The 22,567-nt window shown below is 33.2% G+C and overlaps 2 protein-coding genes across 4 annotated transcripts; both read left to right on the top strand.

Moving 5' to 3' along the window:
* Positions 1 to 1,689: 1,689 nt before the first annotated feature.
* Positions 1,690 to 9,054, top strand: LOC130827684 (telomere repeat-binding factor 1-like). Of its 2 annotated transcripts, XM_057693488.1 has the most exons (8): positions 1,690 to 1,844; positions 2,007 to 2,100; positions 2,830 to 3,013; positions 3,189 to 3,403; positions 4,609 to 4,693; positions 6,526 to 6,609; positions 7,231 to 7,571; positions 8,694 to 9,054. In XM_057693488.1, coding segments are annotated over exons 3-8 (876 nt in total). In that variant the 5' UTR covers positions 1,690 to 1,844; positions 2,007 to 2,100; positions 2,830 to 2,863; the 3' UTR covers positions 8,695 to 9,054. The 2 variants fall into 2 exon arrangements, with proteins under 2 accessions (XP_057549471.1, XP_057549470.1); XM_057693487.1 differs by lacking the exon at positions 8,694 to 9,054 and having other exon boundaries at positions 7,231 to 8,670.
* Positions 9,055 to 10,845: 1,791 nt separating this feature from the next.
* On the top strand, positions 10,846 to 22,563 carry LOC130827682 (DNA polymerase eta). 2 transcript variants are annotated; one of them, XM_057693483.1, is made up of 16 exons: positions 10,846 to 10,982; positions 12,121 to 12,241; positions 12,321 to 12,432; positions 12,520 to 12,687; positions 14,252 to 14,416; positions 14,539 to 14,642; positions 14,828 to 14,947; positions 15,884 to 16,007; positions 16,237 to 16,350; positions 16,449 to 16,664; positions 17,984 to 18,077; positions 19,172 to 19,287; positions 20,188 to 20,317; positions 20,415 to 20,545; positions 21,203 to 21,311; positions 22,176 to 22,563. In XM_057693483.1, the coding sequence occupies exons 1-16, from the start codon at positions 10,907 to 10,909 to the stop codon at positions 22,382 to 22,384; spliced, it is 2,109 nt and encodes a 702-aa protein (XP_057549466.1). In that variant the 5' UTR covers positions 10,846 to 10,906; the 3' UTR covers positions 22,385 to 22,563. The 2 variants fall into 2 exon arrangements, with proteins under 2 accessions (XP_057549466.1, XP_057549465.1); XM_057693482.1 differs by having other exon boundaries at positions 21,164 to 21,311.
* The last annotated feature ends 4 nt before the right edge of the window (positions 22,564 to 22,567 follow it).

Here is a 22,567-nt window from a genome sequence, read left to right as displayed (position 1 = left end):
CGAGATCATAGAAAGAAGAATACAAACAAAGTACTCTATTACATATTAAGATTGTAGGAGTAGTAATTAAACTTTAATTTAATAAAAATTATTGACGGGCATTTCTTGACTTACCTCGGTAATTTCATCAATATAATATAGTTTAACGATAATCAATTTGATAAAATCTTATTAATTGATGGTGATTTTTTTTCTATTCTTTTACATATATGTATTAATATAATTGTATAATAAATTATTTCTTCGATTTGTCAATTATATTATCATAACAAATACAAATGTTTAATGATTACGTTTAAATTGTATATGAATTAATTTCATAAATTAATATTAGTATATTCATATAAGTAAATATTTATTATATCCGTGTTTTATACTGGAATCTATCTATTAAATATATAAATCAAATATAGTTCTAAAATAGGTTCAAATGAACTTAAATATGATTAAAATGAATATTTTAATAATAAATCGGGTTGTGGGTGGGATTTAAAGGGAATTTTTGTTGGAGTCATTGGAACCTATAACAAGTGTAGGTTAGATTTAAGATTGAGTTTTTGTTGGGTTTGGACCTATAGCAAAACCTAGATTGGGTTTGAGTCAAAAATATATGACCTAAACCCATTTACATATTACTATTTAAACCTAGATTCATGGTTTATCCCTTTGATTTTGAACTAATTATATTTTTCGATATTTATAATATGATGAAAAATTATTTTTTCTAATCAATGTATAAAAAAATCGTTATTAAGTAAAAAAAATACACGTTACTAAATAATCATTTTTAATATAGTGACCTTAATAATTTAAATTTTATATGTTACACTCAATCACACCCCCACAAAACATAAGCATATGGTTGAATCTTATTTTATCGATTCAACTACAAATGCTACAATTTTCTAAAAATGAACAAGGATCTTCATTGAAATACATTGTTAATTATATAGCGATAATTTTATGTTCGTTGGATCTTACAGAATTAAAGATGAAAAATACTTCAAATTCTACATATGGAAACCTTCTTCTCACAAAATTGCCAATCCATTTATTAAAGTAATGTCGATAATAAACATGTAATTACTATTGTTTATTAAATAATGGACTAGATATATGCGTTTCACCCCTTGACAAAACGCATAGTTCACACATTTGTCTATAATGAGCCATAGTCAATTTTTTTTTACAATTACCATGTTAACTTAGTGAGAATAACAATACAAAGAGTTAGAACAAACTTACACTTTTTATTTTTGGATTCAATTCACCTTTTACATTGATTGAAATAGTGTTGTTGGTTAAAAATTAAAGTATTTGCTTTAGTAGGTGGATATAAAGTAATTTCAATTAGAAAATTAGTAAATATTTTAAAATTTAAATTATTTATTCATTCACATAGCTATATATTTGAAATTTCTCACAAAAATATATTATATTATTTTTATATTTTAATTTATTTATTAATATACTCTTTAAAATATATCATTAATCCTCGTCATCGAACATCACCGGAGTTTTTTTTAGGTTTTGTCTTGTTATTGTTATTTTTTGATAAAATCTTTGTTTTTAATTAGATTATATTTTTAAAATTTATTATTTGAGAAATTCCACATTTTGTTTTTGTTACCCCTATTTGATAATATTAAATTTAAACTAAATAATAAATTGTGTTTCTTAAAACACTCTATATTCAATCGCGTCTCTCTTTTGTTTTTTTTTCCCCTCGTAGAAAAGCACCAGGCCAGGCAATTAGGCGCAGCCAGCGGGACTCCCGTCACTAGCCACCACATTCTAGGGCTGCGGTTTTCCCTTTCTTCTTCCATTCTTCTCACCATTTTTAGGTTAATAGTTTCTCAATTACGTAGATCTGAATCGGCTAAATTGTGTTCGCTTAATTTTTTTTTTGAGTTTTATTGCTTTGCGATTCCAATTTTTTTTTTGTATTAGCGTTTTTGGCTGAGGTTTAATTGTATTTTTATTGTATTTTGATATGTTTAAAATAGATTTTGAATAAAATTGCTGATTTTGCCGGTGATTGATGGCCGACGAGGAGTAGTGGACATCAGGCAGCAGGATACGACAGTTCAATTAAAATAGGTTTGTGGATTATGAATTCAGCAAGCAAACATAAACATTCATAAACTGTATTCTTTTTTGTGCATTTATCGCTAGACAGGAACGCTTTGTAGAATTCAATTAGGTTAGTGGGCAATGACTTATGAGTATAACAAGTATTAATTTCAATTAGGTTTGCCTACAGGCTATAATACAGGGGTGAGAGTGTGGACTCCATATTGCCGGACAGGACGCTTTGTGCACGGAGCTGTTTTACTTTGTTCTTGTTGTACAATGAATGTTTTAGTTTTTTTGGTAGAAAAACATTTTCTTGATAATCTTTCCTAGAACAATTAGATAAAGAACTTTCTGTTGTTCACGGAGAAAAAGAGATAAGGGCAAAATAAAGATTTGGCTAGAGTCCTAAAACCTAGCAAATTTCTCTTTGGGTGCCTCTACCAGTAATATGCACCTTTCCTTTCTGTTTACTCTTAGTTAATATGCATTGTTACCTGTGTATTTTGTTTAATCTTACAAAGTTATTATATATTTTGATGGAAGTACTAGTTTTACAGTTTTGTTATGAGTTACAGTTATGGTGATCATTAATGATAACCTTCAACGTGAACTTTTTATGAAAACTTGAAATTCTTTGCAGAATTTTGGAGTTTTCAGCCTTGTCATGTTCATTTTGAGTTTGAGCTGTAACTTGTTTTCTAATATGGTTTTTACTCGACTCAAAGAATAACAAAAAAGCATATATGCTTTCAGATGTTTCCTTGCGAAGAGTCTTGGATTCTTGTTAATGGGTGCTCCTAAGCAAAAGTGGACATCAGAAGAAGAAGCAGCACTTAAAGCTGGAGTACGCAAGCATGGGTCTGGTAAATGGCAAACAATACTTAGAGATCCAGAGTTCAGCAACGTTTTACGTTCACGTTCAAATGTGGATCTTAAGGTTGGATATTGAGTCTTGAGGAATTTTCATTTGTTTGAACGCATTAATTTTTCTACACCGTCAAGATTTTTGGATGATAGAGGGATGGAAACTTCTGTTTTGACCTAAGTGATCATCTCTTTCTAGTTGAACTGTACATGTACTAATATGGAGGTTTGATAATTATTTGTGACAGGATAAATGGAGAAATATTAATGTGACTTTGAGTGGCTTAGGATCTCGAGAAAAAGCCAGGCTAGCCCTTAAGAGGAATCCCCAGATTCCCAAACATGAGGACAAGCTTTCATTGGTGAACAAAGTTACAAATGATGAAAAAGATGTCCAAGACGAACCTGTTGTTCCACCCAGTGAAGCAGTTCAAGTTGCTAATTTGAAGAAAACATACACAAGGTTTTAATCTGTTCAACTAACATGTTTGTTACTTGTTTATCTAGTTGTTTGAACATTGAAGTGTGATAGTTGTCATCTAGTGTGGTAGACTGATTCTTGCTCTTGTTGTTTGGATTATTTTTAGCACCCCCTTTTGCTTGCCCAATTTTCTATGTGTTACTTTACAACGGAGGAGTGGAGAGCAAGTGAGTTAGTACAATTCAAAATAGAAAGAAAGACAGTGTCGTGAGAGAGAAAACTGGTTGTTTATTATTCCTTTCGAGAAACGATAATAGGGCAATCGGTTGAGTACAACTCAAAAGGAAAGAGGGGCAATTGAATTGGGACGGTGGGGGATGAGATGACATTATGAGGTGTTTGGTAAAATAGATTCTTGGCAAGCTGATCTCCATAATCGTGCTTTAAAAAACCTTATGGAATTATTGAAGGTTGGAATTACTTTTATGCTTTAAAATTTGATATAAGATGAGCTTTGCTGCCACATGAAACCTAAAAAAATATTGTACCATGTCCATGTCGTTTAATATGAATGAATGAGCTAAGTCTTACCAATCACCTTTACATGATTATTTCAAAAAAAAAACCCACTTTTATATGAACAACTAACGAAGTAAGTTGGTCAAATTATCCACTGCAAGTCTGCAACGACCTATTTACTCCGCAGGCCTATGCCAAAACAGTATTAGTAGCAGTTTTTTGGACTCTTACCTTTAAAAAGAAAGATAGTCTCTCCTTTTTCCCTCATGTCCCTCTATATGTTTTATGTGGTTGTGTGGCTAATGCCAATTTAGGGTGCTATCTCTATTCTTTTCCCCTAATATTTTCCAGAATCGAGTTCACGGATGTGCATGATGAGTAGATTCAATTGAACACCTGGAGAATGTCTACTAAGTCATCAATTTAAATCCAGGAAGGAAATCATAATAGTAATTGTAAACATTCAAAGTATAGTTATATAAGATAATTGTTGCTTAGCCATTCTTTTACAGGTTCACCTATTTTGGTAATGTCCCATTATCATTCTAGAATTTATAGTGTCTCGTCCTCCCAACATGTCATTTTTGAAAATATTTGGTGACCTATAGAAATGATTAGTTCTTAGTGCATGATAGATTATAGTGCTTTGGACAGTTCACATTTTCTTCACGTGGTATGATTTTTAAATGTTTAGATATTGATTTATTCTTTGCTTTATTTTTGTTTAGGTTGGAGAACCATATATTGGAGGCTATTACAACCCTTAAAGAGCCCAAAGGTTCTGACAGGACTGCAATTGCCATGTACATAGAGGTATATAATTTCTTTTGTAATTGAGATGTTATATGGCTACCACCCCTTGGATTTGGTTTTCTGGTTAAGGAAACATCTTCATACAAATACTCGACAATGCAAAAACAAGGTTGCATCACAGTATCGCGACTGAATTGTAAAGGTTCTTTAAGTTACCATGACGCAAGATATAGGCCACATTGACCTCCGTTTTCTGTTGACTGTAAAACACATTTCGCAACCATTACTGCCACCGTGATGGAAAATTATAATATTAATAGCTTTGCGTTTTTATTTGTTGCTTTTTAGGTAAAGTTATAATTAATATACTACATTTGTTTATTCGTATTTTCCATTTGTCTACTGGCTTATGCTTGTACCAAGGCCCAATTTGATTCACCTCTAGCTTCACTCTCATGTGTCCTATGTTAAATTATTCAAGGATCTGATTCTGGCTAGCACGAAGGCACTGCTTTAGTTGCTATCATTACTCACTAATAGTACTGGGAATTACAAACTCTCTAATAGCGTTTTAATCTCCTAATTCTCATTGAGCATACAAATCCATATGTATAGTAAATTAGTGAATGACCAACAGAGTTTAATGCAAATATTATTTCATATTTTATGCTTCATTAAGTCTTAAAAAAATCGATAGCCATGCAATCAACCCAAACCTTTACCTATAATTGTAGAATTTTTCATATCTATAAATAGTAAAGACAATTAAGAGATTGATTTCTGAACTCCAATAACCACTCCTATCATAGGTTAACAATGTTTTTCGGTTTTAAAAAGGTGGCAAGTATGACAATGCCAAAGCCTTAAAGTTAATCCTACATGAGGTCAAGTGTTAACTACACAAACTAATAATAATCAACTTAAGAGATCTTCATTGACAAATATCATTCTTTAGTTGACTTGTTTAGTACTATTCTACAGCTAAGTCAAACAAATATCAAATTATAATGACCATCACATATACTTCTTTTCCCTTCGTTTTGTCATACTCTCTTGCAAATCACCATTGTTGGGAAGATTGTGGCATTGTTGTTGCTATTCCTTGTGCAAATTATAATTTTTCATGTCATTTGTCATTCATGTTATCCACTTACCTTTCCTACTAAAGTGGGCTATTTTTGGTCCTCTTAGCACATTTTCAAACCAACGTTACCATTTTTTTATTGTCTTCAATATATGTGGCTCCTAAACCCTTTCTTATGTCTTCAATTCGAATGGGTATATCAACTCATCTCGTTCAAGTTGAATCTGCATCCGCCCACTTGTCTTACTTTTTCAATGATTGTCAACAGGAATGTTAGCATTCTTTTCTTTTAAGTTCCACCGTTTGATTCATTCTTGTCCATGGATTTTAATGTTCTATGGGTTCGATTTCATACAAAAATCAAGGTGAATTGATTTCCTAACATTTAGAAGAGGTTGATAGCCCTTGACTATATTTTTTCATTTTTTCTTTTGTTTTGTTTTATTTCTACAAGTCACTAAATGACTCGTTAAATTATTTGTGCTACTAATTTATGTGAAGCTGTAAATGATGTTTGCAATTAAGAGTCAATTGGAAACAAACTCTTTGTTCTTGCAAAGGTAAGGTTGTGTGTATCCAACTTCTCAAAACTCCTTCAAGGCACGAGCCACTTGGCATGGAGGTAATGACATGTTATTGTTGCTTGTTAAATTCTAAAAATAAACTTATACAGTATGTTTACTTTGCTTGCTGCATTTCATGCAAAGGTTGTGAGCTACTTCAAAGTTCTAGCTTGTTATGGAAAGGTTTCTGAGTTTAGAATTGTAATTTGTATTTTGTGCTTCTACTCACGTCATTATTCTGGTAGGATCGGTATTTGGCGCCTCCAAATGTCAGTAAACTACTGGCTTCAAAATTGAAGCTTATGACTTTGAACGGCCAGTTATTAAAGGTGAGGATGTCTTGATCTAATTTGATTCTATGTTTTTCTCAAGTTGATTGTATCTCAGTTTTGGAGTACCAAGCCCTTCTGATAGGGGGCGGTCACCACCATTGTTGGTGTTTTCTTGTAGCATGTATGATGCGTGTCCTTTGAAGAGCATAATTAATGCATCTCTTGTGCTATAAATTACCTATTGTTGCTCACATTGCCATGGTCATGAAAGGATACACTTTTGTTCTCATCAACATGTTTAGCACTTTCCTGGGAATTGGTATAAAGTGAAAATAGTTCCACCTTGTTTGAGGATGTCTGGATTTAACTTTTACTTTTTTTTGGGCATTTTCATGACCCTGTACGATTTTCTGTCAAGGGTTGATTTGTTTTCACTGTAGCACTTTCCTATTTGAGGGTCAATGTCATAGTTGAGGTTTCATCTAACCGATTCATTTCTTGGGTTAACGAAGGTTTGTGTTTCTTATTACACGTTAACAATATTTTTGAGATTCTTCATCCATTGTCTCATCATGTGATGCATCATGCATCTTATAAGTCTGGTTCCTTTTGCTGGTTTTTTCATTTTTCTGCTTTACGAGAATATATTTACTATCAAATTCGGTTCTGTTTATGCAGGTAAAGCGCAGATATAAGATATCCATAAGCTCACCATTTTCAGAGACCAAAATAAATTCTCCATCAGATGGTAAACACAAGGAACTTCGTATGCCTGAAAGAAAGGATCTTAAGATTTTTACTATGTCTGAGGTTGTTGCGGACTTGGAGAAGATGAAAAGCTTGTCTCCTCATGAAGCTGCTGCCGCAGCTGCACGAGCAGTGGCCGAAGCAGAAGCTGCTATAGCAGAAGCTGAAAAGGCAGCAAGAGAGGCCGAGGTTGCTGAAACTGAGGCAGAGGCAGCTCAAGCCTTTGCTGAAGCAGCCATTAAGGCGTTAAAATGTCAAAAGCTTTGTGCATGGTAAAGTTCATGCTTGATTTCACTTAATTGAGTTATTGTGCAATTTTGGGTTAGTGTTAATGCCGGGGGCGGTTTTATCCAAAGAAGTGATGGTCATGTGAATTTAAAGAACACTCTAATTGCTTAATCTTTTAGGATTCAATACCACTAAATAGTCTCAGTTGCAGATTCTCAATAAATTGACTTGTTGGTTGGGTCATCATGTCTAAGCTGTGTCTTTGACTGAATCATATGGGAGCTTAGTCTTGCTCTTTTATGTTTTTCCTTTATCTTTGACTGCCACTCTGATGAGCTTCCAGGGGAGGTTTTAAACATGTTCGACCTCACAGCGCTCCGAAACATTGGGGGATTCTACATTAAATTACGTAGTATATGTTAAGTGTTTAAACATACAAAATTGTTGGAAAAATATGAAATTGCATAGGCCATTAAAGAATTTGTCAATTTTTGCTCTGCCCTTGAGCTTCCTCCAAGTCTATCAGAACTCGTCATCACTTGTCATATGCACGTGCTTCCTTCTGCTTTGCAATGCAGTATTTTGTTTTTACCAGAGCTTTTTCCTTATCTCGCCTGCTTTCTTAATCTCTGATTATTCCTTTGTTGCCTTTTCGATGCTTAAAAAACACTCCTATTTCTCTGATTATTGTTGTTCTGGATTCCTTCTTGAGCATGTCACATACTATTGCCATCAAGTAGAGGCGCAGCTATAAGTGGATGAAGGTTGACCATGGTCCACCCTCAAAAATCCATTAAAATTGTACTACATATGAAGTATTCTGCCTAAATTATTTAATTCAAGTTTTAAATGTTAATATATAAATTTCCGGCCTCTCCCCACTTAAAGTTTTGGCTTCCTATGTATTGTATATCCGAAACTGAGTATGGAATATGTTTTTCTCAGTATGAACTTGTTTAGATAATGTTGTTTGTAAGAGTAAGTAGGAAATCCTTGATTGATCATTTCTATAATATTTGTTGAATCTTGGCAATATTGTTTGCTTCCTATGCAAAAACGTGAGCCATCCTCCCCCTCTCCCTCCCCCACCTCCCTTCTCGGGCGTCTCTCTGATTCTGTGTACAACCATTGTTTATGTTTGCATCTGAAATTGACGTATGACGCAGACCGGCTTGCTAGATGAAGCTCGTGTACATGTCAGTTTCCAAATTATGGGTCACATTTAGCTCGTGTACATGTCGGTTTCCAGACTAATCGTCACATTTGACGCTCGTTGCTGTGGAATACTGTTCATATTATAGTGTAATTAGTAATATGCTTCATCTCTTAAATGTTTATGCTGATATTTATGTGAAGAGGGGTTTTGTTTACTGAGGAAAAATCAATCTTGTTATTATAGGATGTTTTGAGTGTTTAAGAATTATGATTGAATCGATACCAGAACTTCTTGAAGTTCAAATCTTGATGAAGAATCTTCGATTCGATTTGATTAAATGTTTTGTATAGCTATGTAGCAATCTTTCCTAATTGTACATCGGGTATCTAGCCTGTATAATCGTTCTCTCTCAAACATTGATTATTTTGTTTTATTACTAATTTTTCGTACTATTTAAAAAAAATAAATATAAATATTTAAATATATTAAATGACTTTTAAAACAAGTTGACAATTGTTTCTAAGCGACCATGAGTAGTCAAATTGTAAAACGCATATTCTCGTTTATAATTATGACAATCTTAGACCGTTTGATATTGAGTTAAGTGGTTTAACTAAATTAATTAAAATATGTGTTTTTGTTTTTGGTAAAATTTAATTATAATTTGTATTAAATGAGAGTATAGTTTTATTAATTGTATTTCTAAATAAGAGTGTCCATGTATGCAAGTAAAAATTTGCGCAATTCAATTTCAAAATTTGGAATCATCATATAATGAATTTTTAATGACATGTAAGAGCATATATCTCATTTGGATGTTTAAGTTATTTATAGTAGTTGAATTTGTATTGAGAATAAAATTAAATGAATATATGTTATGAATTGATAACTAATATAACTGATTGATATTTCATCGCATATTAGTCTTGAATGTCTCATAAATTATCTTTAACTTGGGCTCGACTAAATTGGACTTTCTTTGACTTATAATATGGTATATTAATATTAGGATCTTGGACTCAAAACAACTTTCATACTTAAAATACTTATTTTTAATTGTTTATTATTTAACACGTCGAATTTAATGTTAAATTTGACACTTTATGTTAAAACACTATTTTTTTAATTTAAAATCACATGCCGGTCTCATACAAGAATTAATGGTTGAATATTCCTTATTTAAAGCTACAAAATGTATTTACTATGGAGATGAAATGTTACAATTTTCATTGTTATTCGATCTTTCTTATTTCCCACAAAATGCATCCCATATCAATAACAATAACGATCATAAGAGCTCGACCGCTTTACCTCTGACCCTTCTAATACGATAATGATATCATGAAAAATAAATTTTCTATGGACAGAGTAAAAGTTATTTCCCCATTCAATATTATTATTAAGGGCAAAGACTCTAGAATATATTTGATGAAATTTAAAAAATAATAAATTATTATCCAAAAATAGAATAATACAAATGAGACTACTTAAAATTAGAAAATAACTTTTAGGAAGTGTTTGGTATAAGAAAATGGAAATTTGAGGATAAGAAAGTAGGATTGTAATTGGAATTTAATTGTTGAGAATTTATATAATATACTTTCAATATATTGTTTGGTATGTTAATGGAAATAAGTTGAGAATTGTGAATATATATCGAAAATAAAATGAAAATTGACAATTTAGCTCCCATTTAAAATAAAAATAGCTTGTGAATTTTTTATTAATAAGAGTATAATAATCTTTTTCCAAACAAATCCCAATTCCCACCCTTTAATACTTGTCCTCTTAGTAATAAAATCTTGGTAAAATTTCCATTCCCAATCCCTATTTTTACTGCCATTCCCACTTACCATACATCAAATTTTATAAAATCTGGAAACTAAATTCTCATTCCCATCTCTAATTTCCACCTATCGAACACCCCTTTACGTTACAAGTAAATTTGAAAAACATAAGAGAAAAAATAAAAAAATTAACAAAATAAACTAAAAATCAAACTTATTCCAAAAATTAACATAAATTAATAACTGCGAACAGATCCAAACCTGAAATTATTACACCTACTTTTGAAATAAGTTTAGAACTTAGTTTATTTAATTAATTTTTTTTTTTGCTAAGTATTTTAAAAATTCTACGTTACAACGAGTCAACGACAAAGGGTGTATTTGGTTGCAAAAAATCTTTGAAACTGGAGGGAAAGCTTTTGGAGAATTAGAGAAAATGCCGGTATCAAAACCAGTGTCGTCTTCTTCAAGAGTCATCGCACATGTTGATATGGACTGCTTCTATGTTCAAGGTCTCCACTTTACATCCTATTTCCCTTTTCCTTTTCCTCCATTGTTGATTGTTACTTAGAGATTTTGTATTCAAATATCACTTCTCAATTCATTCGTTTTTTGCCCCTTTTTTCTGGGTTCCTTATATCAAACCCTTATCTGTGATTGTGCTATAATTTTATCGTTCAATGTTGCTTTCAATTGAGTTGAGTGATGATTCTTAGACCTTAATTTACTTTTGATGTTGATTCCAACTGCTGATATTTAAACCCTTGTATGTGATTGTGCTATAATTTTATCATTTAATGTTGTTTTCAATGGAATTTTAAGTTGAGTGATGATTCTAAGACCTTACTTTTCTTTTGATGTTGATTCCAACTACTGATATTTAAATCCTTGTCTGTGATTGTGCTACAATTTTATCTTTCAATGTTGCTTTCTAATTCCAATTGAATTAACTTAATGATAAATTCAAAGCCTTAATTTTCTTGGGTGGCTAGTTCTTTGATATTTTTAGCCAGTTCTTATTATATGTTAGTGAAACTTAGATTTACAGGTTGATACGGTAGAAAATTGAAGTAAATGGAAACGGAGAATTCATGTGAATGACCACTGAGACTAATGTATTGCTTCATATAACCGATCCTAATCTTTTGGAATAAAATATTGTTGTTGTTGGTTTTGTCTTATTATAAGTTTGTATTGTTTTTGATTGTTTGCTGTATTGTCGACAGCTGCTTTGGTGAATTTTCACTCTTGGAACTTCATAATTTATATTGAGGAAAGCCATTGTCTTTACAAGGCCCTATAATTTGAATATACTTTTATCTGGGGCATCTATGATAATTCAGTCACTATAGATTTAAATTCTAGGGTGGATTGGAACTCTGGAACAATAGCTTGTTTAAATTCAGTGCATCCATCGTTGAGATTGAATTGAGTTTTGTACTAGTGTAATGCCTGCTTTCTTGACTCATTAATAGTAGTTCCACTACCTTATCTTTGTTCAAATAATAAATCAACCCAATTTTAAGTTAAAAATCTACCAGAAACTTTTTGCTTAAATAGTCTTCAGTTGTTTCTAGATATTTGAAAGTTGAATATATTCTTCCCTTGAGAAAATCTATCTCATTTCTTTATTTATCACACCTTTCATAGTGGAGCAGAGGAAACAACCACAGTTGAGGGGTCTGCCCACTGCTGTTGTTCAGTACAATGAATGGAAAGGTGGAGGTTTAATTGCTGTTAGCTATGAGGCCAGAAAAGATGGTGTAAAACGGTATTGTTATTACTTGAGTAGGCTAAGGATTTTGTAATATTAATTTACCTGTCCCTTTAATATAATACCCGTGCTGTAGTTCCATGCGTGGTGATGAAGCTAAAAGTGTATGCCCACATATTCAGCTGGTTCAAGTGCCAGTTGCACGTGGAAAAGCTGATCTTGGTACCTATCGTGATGCTGGTTCAGAGGTGTGTACTAATTTCAAGATATTTGTATCTACTTTATACATTCTGCTAAAAGCATAAAGTACATTTAAAAGTAATTTTGATCTATAGGTGATTGCAATTCTTGCAAGGAAAGGTCGATGTGAAAGAGCATCAATAGATGAAGTCTATCTTGATCTTACTGATGCAGCAGAGACCATGTTAGCAGAGAGTCCTCCAGAGAGCCTGGATGACATGGAAGAGGAGGTTCTTAAGTCACATATTCTTGGTCTTGATGAGGTAGGGACATGTATGTATGTATGTATATTTTCAGATGCTTTTATTTTGTGCATGCATGTCCATTGTTTTTGTCCAAGTCCTTTTGCTTTTATGGCCTAATAAAGCAACAAGTCACTATTTTTTTTTCTTTTGATTTAACTAGCCTTAAAAGATATAAGGTATTTGAAGTTATATGAAGAGTTTGGTAGCCCCAATGTCCTTAATCAATCTTCTTGTCATTCTTTAGCATTATATTTTCTTAAGGGACACATATACGCTAGTCCAATAATTAGTGTAACACTTGCTCGACATTTTATTTTCGAGATTGTCGTTTTGGATTATCTTGATACCCTGAATTTGAAAGTGCAAAGGATCCATTGAGGTACATGAGAACAAGTTGTATTAACTATTAAAAGTTACACGATTTGTACAAATTCTATACCTTTCATGACGGTTGGTTGTCTTCCATTTGGATAATTTATGGCGATAGGCTGATAGCATCTTTTTCTTATATATGGTACTTTAGATCTGCCATATTGGGCACTAGTGGGCTATAAAGTTTGAGTACAAAATGACTTATTAAAGCTTTGTAAATAGCAACAACATGCCATTACCCCAATGCGTGATGATTACCCCAATGCCATTACCCCAAATTCTATCTTATCCTTGTAATAACAAAAATGTCATTTTGATTGATCCCTCATTGCAAATATTATCAATAATTTCACATAAATAAGAAGCGTCAATGTATTAATGTACTATTTTTCTGTGGTCCTTGTTATACAAAACCAAAGAATTTTAAATCTTTGGCTCCATCAAGAAAAATGAAAGCTTACAAACTAATCCCAACATAGGCATAGAGTATCAACACTTATTCTCTTGTATGAAGATTTCAAACTTGAGAGGTTTAAAGATTCGAAAATTTAAACTCCGTATATACTTGAGTAAAGGTTCCATTCAACATTACATAAAGATACTAATTCTTAGGGAATTGGGACTTATGATTACAAGTTTGATATTTACATTTGTGAATTTTAAATCACCGAGACAATTGTTTAAAAAATTTTTTAGAATATGCATAACACATCAATTTAAAACAGTTTGATTTCATATTCACTGGAAATCTCTATTAATGAAGATCTTGGAATTTGGACCTAATTTTGATGTCAAATTATAAAACAGAAAAATGAAAATTTGAACGATTTTGTATGGATTTGAATGTATGTGAAGAAAAGATATAAACTCAAAAAGAAACAGAAGATAGTGTATTGCTGATGTAGTAGCTTTAGAAACCTTTACCATACAGTTGCTTTGCAGTGATGCGTCCAGTATTTTGCATTATGGATTCGACTCCTTGCTTAGATCAATAAGTCCTAGTCCTAGCGCTATGGATTCATCACACTGCCACAATGCAATGTAGTGGGTCGTTACATTCCTAGTTTTACAATAATAATTACCACATCGGGATGTAGGGGGAGGTTCCATCTCTCAACTAATGCAAGGATGAATTTGACAACATTTGATGGGAAGTTAATTTCTAGTACCTACCAGGCTAATGAGTTATACTTGATTGGTGTTTTTTCAGAATGTTACTGATATCAAAGACAAAGTGAGATTTTGGCTCCAAAGAAGTGATGCTGACCATAATGATAAGTTGCTGTCTTGTGGAACTCTTATTGTTGCGGAACTCCAGAAGCAAGTCCTGAAAGAAACTGAATTTACATGCTCTGCAGGGATTGCTCATAATAAGGTGGGGATTAAATGTTTTTGTCTAATCAAAATATTGTTTTTAAGCAACTAATCTTGTTCATTTTTATATCTTAGCATTATGTTCTCTGTGGTCTCATTAACTTTGAATTAAACTTGTACTAGATGCTGGCCAAATTAGCTAGTGGCTTGAACAAACCTGCTCAACAGACAATTGTGCCATCTGCTTCTGTAGATAAGTTTCTCGAGTCCTGGCCAATAAAGAAAATGTGATTCTTTTTTCCTTTTTTATGTTGCTTCCAGAGTTGTGCTGAATCCAAGTTATTGCAAATTTTTTGTTTTCAACTTTGTACTTTGCTTACTTGTGTTTGTTATGTGCAAACAATTCATCTTCTGTCATCAACATTTGGTTTCTTTTATGTGCTACTTCCTCTCATGCAACGCTTAATTTCAGGAAGCAATTGGGAGGAAAGCTTGGAGATTCCTTGAAAAGTGACTTAGAGATTAATACGGTTGGAGAGCTACGGCAGTTTTCGGAGCAGAAGCTCCAGGAACGTTATGGTTTCAATACTGGGTTAGTTTGTGTGACTTGAAATATTGACTTGTATTTCGTTTAGATTATGTTTTTAGAGTTCCTAATGTTTATTTGAAGTCTCACAGTATGAGTAAGATTGTCCACTCATTTTTTGTAGATGACATGTGTGCATTTTTCTTGTTGAGGAAAGCATTTGTCTTTGATAAGTTTAATTTCATATTTGAGTTGCTTTTTCCTTGAGTTTATATTTCTTGAATTAAAAAGGGAGATCCTTTCTCTACCATGAAGACGGACATTAATTGTGATGTGGGTCATTGAATTGAAGTTGATTTCTACCTTGAGTTCAGATTTTTAGAATCTGAAACGAGAACATTTGCTGTTACATAATGGGGACGTTTTTTAATATTTCATTAATGTACGTGGCTATAGGTCATGGGTTTTGGGTTTACTTGTCTAAAGATCCATTTTAGGTGGGACTTGGAAATCTTTGTCATTGAACTTTGCTGTTGTTCGTTCTGTTGTTCTTTCAATGTAGTCTGTGGGAGTGTGGGGTTTAAATTTTGATTTTTGAGAACCAAAATTGACATGACCAAATGTCATACAACTGTACTCTTGCATACTTTTATTATATGTTTTCCAGATTAGCAATTGAGGTATGCCCTAGAAGAGGGTAATGAAGAAAATTCCAGTTGTAGTCATGATTTTGGTCACTGTCTAGGTGCTGTATGGTGCTCTCTCATACATTTTTGTCATGGTTTTAAAGAAAATCAGAATTATCTATTAAATTATTCTATGATATTTGGATTATATTTTCAGAAATGATACTTTTCTGGGTCCTGATTTTTTATTTTCTGCAGAAGGTTTGGAATGTTATTGACTAAAATGAGAGTGCAATTTTTTTTTCTTTCCTGGTTTCAGATGAAATAACAATATCACACCATTTCAACTGACTTGATCTTTTCATGGGAAAAACAGAACATGGTTGTGGAATATTGCAAGGGGGGTCAGTGGGGAAGAGGTTAAGGGCCGGATATTACCGAAGAGTCATGGTTCGGGGAAGACATTTCCGGGTCCGCGTGCGTTGAAGTCGATTGACACAGTATGTTATTCTCATCTCACCTTATGCAATACCAGTACTTTTTGACTGCTTTTACAATACTTAAGAGAATAGTTATTATTTCTCTCCTTTTTCCTGCGTGCTTTGACAATTATACATGCATGTATGGCAGCATGATGTAAATGTTTTACAAAGGATTGGCATGTTACGCAAGGCTTTATGTATATTTGATTGATGGTTTGTGACCTCCTGTTTCATGTATCATTCCCAGGTTTCACACTGGGTAAAGCAACTGTGTGAAGAACTTAGTGAGCGTCTTATTGCGGACTTGGACCATAATAAGAGGATAGCTCAGATTCTCACTTTACATGTCACAGCATATAAGGTGAATTTTGACTGTTCTTCGCTCTATACTTTCCTGATGAATTGGTGCTCTAGTATCCTCCGCCCATTGTTTTGTTCACTGCAAAATTATTTTAACAGTCAAGTAGCACAGGATCCCAAAAGAAATTCCCTTCTAAGTCGTGTCCTTTGAGATATGGAACTCCTAAGATTCAAGAGGATGCTTTAAGCATGTTTCATGCTGGTTTACGGGAATTTATGGAAACACATGGAGTCAAGAATGACATAAATCAGAACAATGGATGGCGAGTGACTGGTCTTTCAATTTCGGCAAGCAAGATTCTTGGTGTACCTCAAGTAAGTGCAAAATATATTGTTAATTGCCTAGCTAAGAATTTTCTTGAATATTTTAATTCTTCGATAGGCTCTCATCGTGAGCACTTGAAACAATTATACTCCACCCAGATCTGAAAAACTTGTGATAACTGTGAACATGTGAGTTAGATTTGTAGTTGATTTCTCTTGAAAATTGCAAAAGCATTCTCTTGGGTGTACAAATGAATGGAAGATGAGCATATATGTGGACAATCATTCAAATTGATGTTCTTAGTTGTAAATTAGTATCAAAGATTAAAGGCTTAATAAAGTACTCTTTGTTAGCGATAATCTCCCATGTTGATTTGTTTTTTTGTTAATGTAGCTAACACATATTGGGGAATAATGATTTGGCATTGTTGAAGTTCTTAATTGAAGGAAAGAGAAAGGAAAATTTAATGTCGTGTTACAAGTTTAAGGAACATTGCAAAAGGGAACATTAAGAAAACTTTCTTGTTGGTATTTTACTATCAGTAGTCTGTACAATTTTTAAATACATATTTTATTATTTTTTTCTTTTTGGCCATCATTATCACAGAAAAGGGTACTCAGAAATTTCTGCAGAATATGTTGGGGAGTTAACTGATTTCTTAATTTTTACCTAGATGGTTCACCATATGGTCTCTGAATAAAAAAAAAAATGAACTTTTCCTTATGTCAAGAGGTTTATTCACACTATCAGCTTCACAGACAATTTGGGTTACCATGATTACTTTCAGTATCTGTTGATCTTCAGGCAGTCCATGCTGTAGTATTCTTTACTAAGACGTGGTTGTGCTAATCAACTCAGTGAAAAAGCACTTGAGTTAATACCTAATGTGTAGACCTTTTCACTTGCTTAGAGTGCATATTTTATGATTAATCCACTCACACCATGTACTTGGCTTATTGTCCAATTTTACTAGAAGCTGATAAATAGGTTTGTCTGCTTAGTGCATTTGAACAATATCCCTCTGGGATGGCCCAAATGATGCCCAGAAGCTACTAGGCCTTAGCCCAAATTTTATGTAGTTTCTTTCATAGTAATTAATCTATTTGTAGAAAGTTGTTAAGTGTCATCCTCTTTTGAGTTTTTATTTGTATAACTTTATAACGAAGTTGTACGGCATTTTGATTCAAAGTTGGGGATGCTTTGTGGATATTTATGGAAGTATCCTGATTAAAGTACTCTTTGAGATATCTATAATTCCTTGTACCTCTTATAATCTTATGCCTTTTACACTCCTTGACAATATTGTTCTTCTCTCGCAATATTTTCAGAAAATGTGTTGTTTCTGATTGTTTCTCTTTTGCTTGGACAGGGAACTTCTACGATAACAAAATTCTTTTCTAGTCAATGTGGAGTATCTGTCATTTCATCAAAGGAGAAAGATGATGAATCTATCCAGTTTTCAGGTTATACAATGTTCCTGCTAATTGGTTATTGCCTCTTTTTTTTACCGGCTTCAATAAAGGAATGACAGGCACAAAAGAAAGGACAAATATTCATATGATACCCCTTTATCTGGTGAAAGGATGTATGTGTCTTGCATTCTTTTCGCTTTATTATACACTTGGGGTTTAAATCACCATAGTCTTAGAATTAGACTCCGGTCTTTATATGATTAATCTGAAATGTTTGCTCTAAATTGGTTGTTAGCATAGTTGGGAAATTTCCCCCTTTCTTGATGAAATAGGCTTAGGCAGCACTAAATGGTCTTGAGTCTTGTCTAGAATTCGTGGAGAGAAAAACTGAGAAAGTGAAATTCATGTGCATGAATTATGGAAGTTTTTTGACTAAATGATATTTCTGTATGTGGGCGTTGTGCATGCCTTGAGATAGCATATTTGATGTTTGTACTCGATCCATGTCTTTGAAATTGATACATACACCTTTTTGGGTTGTCCCCTTTATTGTGGCATTGAATCCACATTCTCTGTCTTAGTCTCATACTTTCATTTTATCTCTCTTCACGTCATTAACATATTCTTCCATCCACTTGCTTTTTTTGGTCTTTTTCTTCGTAATGTATCAATTTGGAGGGTGAATAGGAAAACAAGTATGAATAGGAAAAGGGGGAATGACGAAAGTGATCATAAAATTGTATTCGCTATTAGGTTGATCAGAAAGTTTGGTAGAGACTAGAGAGAGTAATGAGACTGGTGGTGGTGAGGATAGGTGGACAAGTCACACTTGTGTGATGGTGAATGGTTGACAGTGGTACATAAGTGGTTATGACTTATGATGGAGGTGATAAGGTAGAGGACTTTGAAGTGTAAATATGTTGTTCTGGTAGGAAAAAACTGTAGAGTACTTCATTATTTAGTGTATATTTCAGGCTGATAATTGATTAATCATTAGTTGCACTTATATTTGGATCATATCTAATTTAAGTTCATTGTTCTATTATTGTCGTTACTTCTCATATTATGGTTGCTTCTGCTATGTTATAATGTTTTTTAGCATCAAATATCTCTTCTCTTTGTGACAAGCATTGTGTTGGCTTCAGAGAAGAAGCAGAACTCAGGGGATCGTCTACTTATTGAGGGGGAAGAAAGCGCTACTATGCACGACTTTTCTTGTTTAGATCAGAATGAGGACAAGGCACAGTCTCTGAAAGATCAGGTTTTTCTTTGCTTATGGAAAACTTTCCTCCCTGCAATAAGCTCAAATTTTTTCTCAAAATGGATTGTGTGCATGAATGTTTATGCTTACGTTAGTTTGCTTTGTTGTTATTACTGTCACTAATTTACTTTGTTTCTCCCAGTTATGTTTACTATTGTGCTATCTATTGATATGGTTCAATGGTTGGTACTTCACTTGCCTCGCATCCTGACTCCTCTGCTTTGCGCTGAGTTTCTTGGACCCCTATTATCTTAGTGCACCTTAGCCTTTTTTTCATTTCATGGGTTGGCCACACTTGATGTGGGAGCTATGATTAATGTATGTGAAAAGAGAATGGTTTGCAGAAACATGAATGAAAGGTTGTGATATTCTGAGCTATTGCATCATTGTTTGGGTGTACCTATTTGTTCGTTATTTGGAAATAATTCCAAAAGCAACTACTTTTGTGAGAGACCGTCTCTCAAAGAGACGATCTCAAAACAAAAAGCCCACATTCTTATTTTCTCTTTAATGTATTAATTGGGCTATTTAGCCTATATATATAATGCGTCTCTCGAGAGACCGTCTCACAACAATATGTGTTCCGAAAGAGTATGAAAATGTAGGTCAAAGGAAGAAATAACCGCTTTAAATATTTAATTTTCTTGTCTACATTTTATCCTTTTATTTTTTTAGTTAAGACCCACCATTATTTTCCAACATGTGATCTGTATGACTCAATGAAACATGATTGCTAGTTAGTTCGTCTTTCGAATTTGTGATTCGCTCAAAATAGTTCAAAAATAACCTAAAACCAACCATAATTCGCTTTTTCAATTTACGCTTCGCAACGTGATTAGCGAATCATGTGACACTGGTATGACTTATCTATTGCTTGTTTCTATTCATTTCTCCACTTAGACAGCCAGAATAGTCACAGAAATTTCCCAGGACGACATTATACCCTGCTCTTTGGTGGACAAAGCTCCTACATCTTGCTCATTGTCGGACACCGCACCAGTTGATGCAAGCTTGGAATTAGCCATAAATGGTACTCTCTGCTCTATAAACAGAGCTATGGTTTATTAAGTTGATGCATTTACTCCTTTTTTGCTCAGTTTCTTGTAATCTTGTGGGTTCATATTTAGAAAGAAAATATTGCTCGGAGATCGTCCAAGATGAGCCACCATATAAGTTTCATGATGATGAGCCTGTTTTGTCGATTTTAAGTCCCGCTTCAAAAATACAGGATCGAGAAGTAAAAAAATCTAAAACAAAGGTACGCCATTCTTGTTTTGATAGTTGTATTGGATTTTTTGATTGCATTCATGATGGATGCTTTGAAGAGGCAATATAATATTGCATCTGCATTTGTTTGTTGTCTGAGATAAACACTGCAACTGCTTACTATTCATTGTGTTTAATATTCTAGATTACCATTGTCAAGGAAGGTATTAAATATTAGATATTTATCGTGTGATTGATAATTTACTGAACCTTTTCTTTTTCAATCGATTAATAAGAGTTAACCTTGGCGATGAATTATTTATAGCTAGTTTGGAGTTTTTATACTAATAATAAGATACCACATGTGTTATTCGGTTAGTTTCAATTATTGTACTAGTAGTTTAGAGTTTTTTTCTAAAAATGTGTTTGTTAGATAAGTTTTCTTTATATATAAAGGAAAAATTGATATTAATAATCCAACTTTTCACTAATTAGCTGTGAATAATTGATATTAACAAACTAATGACAAAAATTAAATTATTATAAAATAAAAAGTTATGCTGATAGCAAACTCCAGATTCCTTTTTGATGTGCTTGCATGTTTTTTCTCATTCATGAAACTTTCTGTGTGAAACTGTGAACTCTTTGCGTTTTATTATGGCTATTACAGCTCGAGGAACCTAAGTTATGTGCTCCCACTTTAAACCAGGGCACACCTTCAATTTTGAGCTTTCTAAAGAGATCCGACTATACTTGCTCCCAGTTGAAGCATGAATCGAATGGGGTACTCAAGGATACCGATACGCCATCTTGTTCTGGTATTGATTAACTTTTCTCAGATGTGAATCATTAAGCAAACTTGAACTTCTATTTTATATGCTTAGATTTGAATTTCTTAAACTGCTGAAGTTTTTGACCTTTGAATTCTGGCCTCAACATCCTTATCTCCCTCTATAAGGGTATCTGGGTATGATGTGTCGATATGCCGTCTTCCAATCATCCCATACCATGATCATGACTTACATGAGCGGGATGTACAAGGGATGATGATGCTTGATGCTGATGATGAGTCTGTACTTAGGATTTGTAACATTCATGAGTGTGTTTGGATGTTAAAGAGGAATGAAAGGGAAGGTAAATAAGTTTTCCTTCCAAACCTTTTCATTTTAGGAGAAATTCCTTGACACCGTAGAGTCGCATCTCTTAAAAATTTATAATTTAAAGTGGCATTGGCTTTATGTTCCTCCATTTTATTTATGTTTGATAATGGAAGACCGACTGACGTCTATTAATTTTTTTTTGAGCTACTTCTCTTGAGTAACTATCTCTCGTCTGGCTCAAAATAAAAAACTTATGTGTAAATAGTTGTATTAATTGTGCTATTCAACCCATGTATGTCCGTAGAGGTGTTCAAAATAGACCTGATGACCCGAAATTTACTCAACCTTGTTACCGAACCCGATTTGACCCAACTTCAAAAACGATTTACAATTATGTTAAAAGCAATATGGACACAAAACCCGATTTCAAATCGACTTGAAACATCTAACTCAAAATCAACCCGATGACTCAAATGAACACCTCTACTATGGGTAACGTCTTACGGTGAGACCATCTCACACTTTCTTTTTTTTTTGAATAAACAAGATCTAATATTGTCTGAATCCGGTGGAATTTTGAAGGTAGTAATGCAGTTCAAAGTAGTCGGAATATGGGTAAAAGAGAAAGATGGAGTTACAATGCTAATGAGATTGATCCAACTATATTGGAGGAGTTGCCAGCAGACATTCAGGAAGAACTTCGTGATTGGATTCGACCTCAGAAGCAGCATCATACTGATACACCCAAGCGCGGTAGTATTACTTCCTATTTCTTACCGTCCAAAGGCTAAAGCTCGTAGACGTTATTATCGAATTACTCTGTATAATTTTGTATAGAATAAGTTTTAAGGTATTCGACAACATACATATTCGATTTTGTTGTGATATTCTATTGTTTGGAAAACTAGTTGGGTTTAAACCTAAACGGCTCGACTGTGAGGCTATTGTTTGGTAGAAAGTATTTTGAGCATGTT

This window comes from Amaranthus tricolor, chromosome 11 (assembly GCF_026212465.1).
Source record: "Amaranthus tricolor cultivar Red isolate AtriRed21 chromosome 11, ASM2621246v1, whole genome shotgun sequence".
NCBI classification, from domain to species: Eukaryota; Viridiplantae; Streptophyta; class Magnoliopsida; order Caryophyllales; family Amaranthaceae; genus Amaranthus; species Amaranthus tricolor.
Note: the sequence above shows the minus strand (reverse complement) of the source record. Positions and strands in the feature narration are given on the sequence as shown.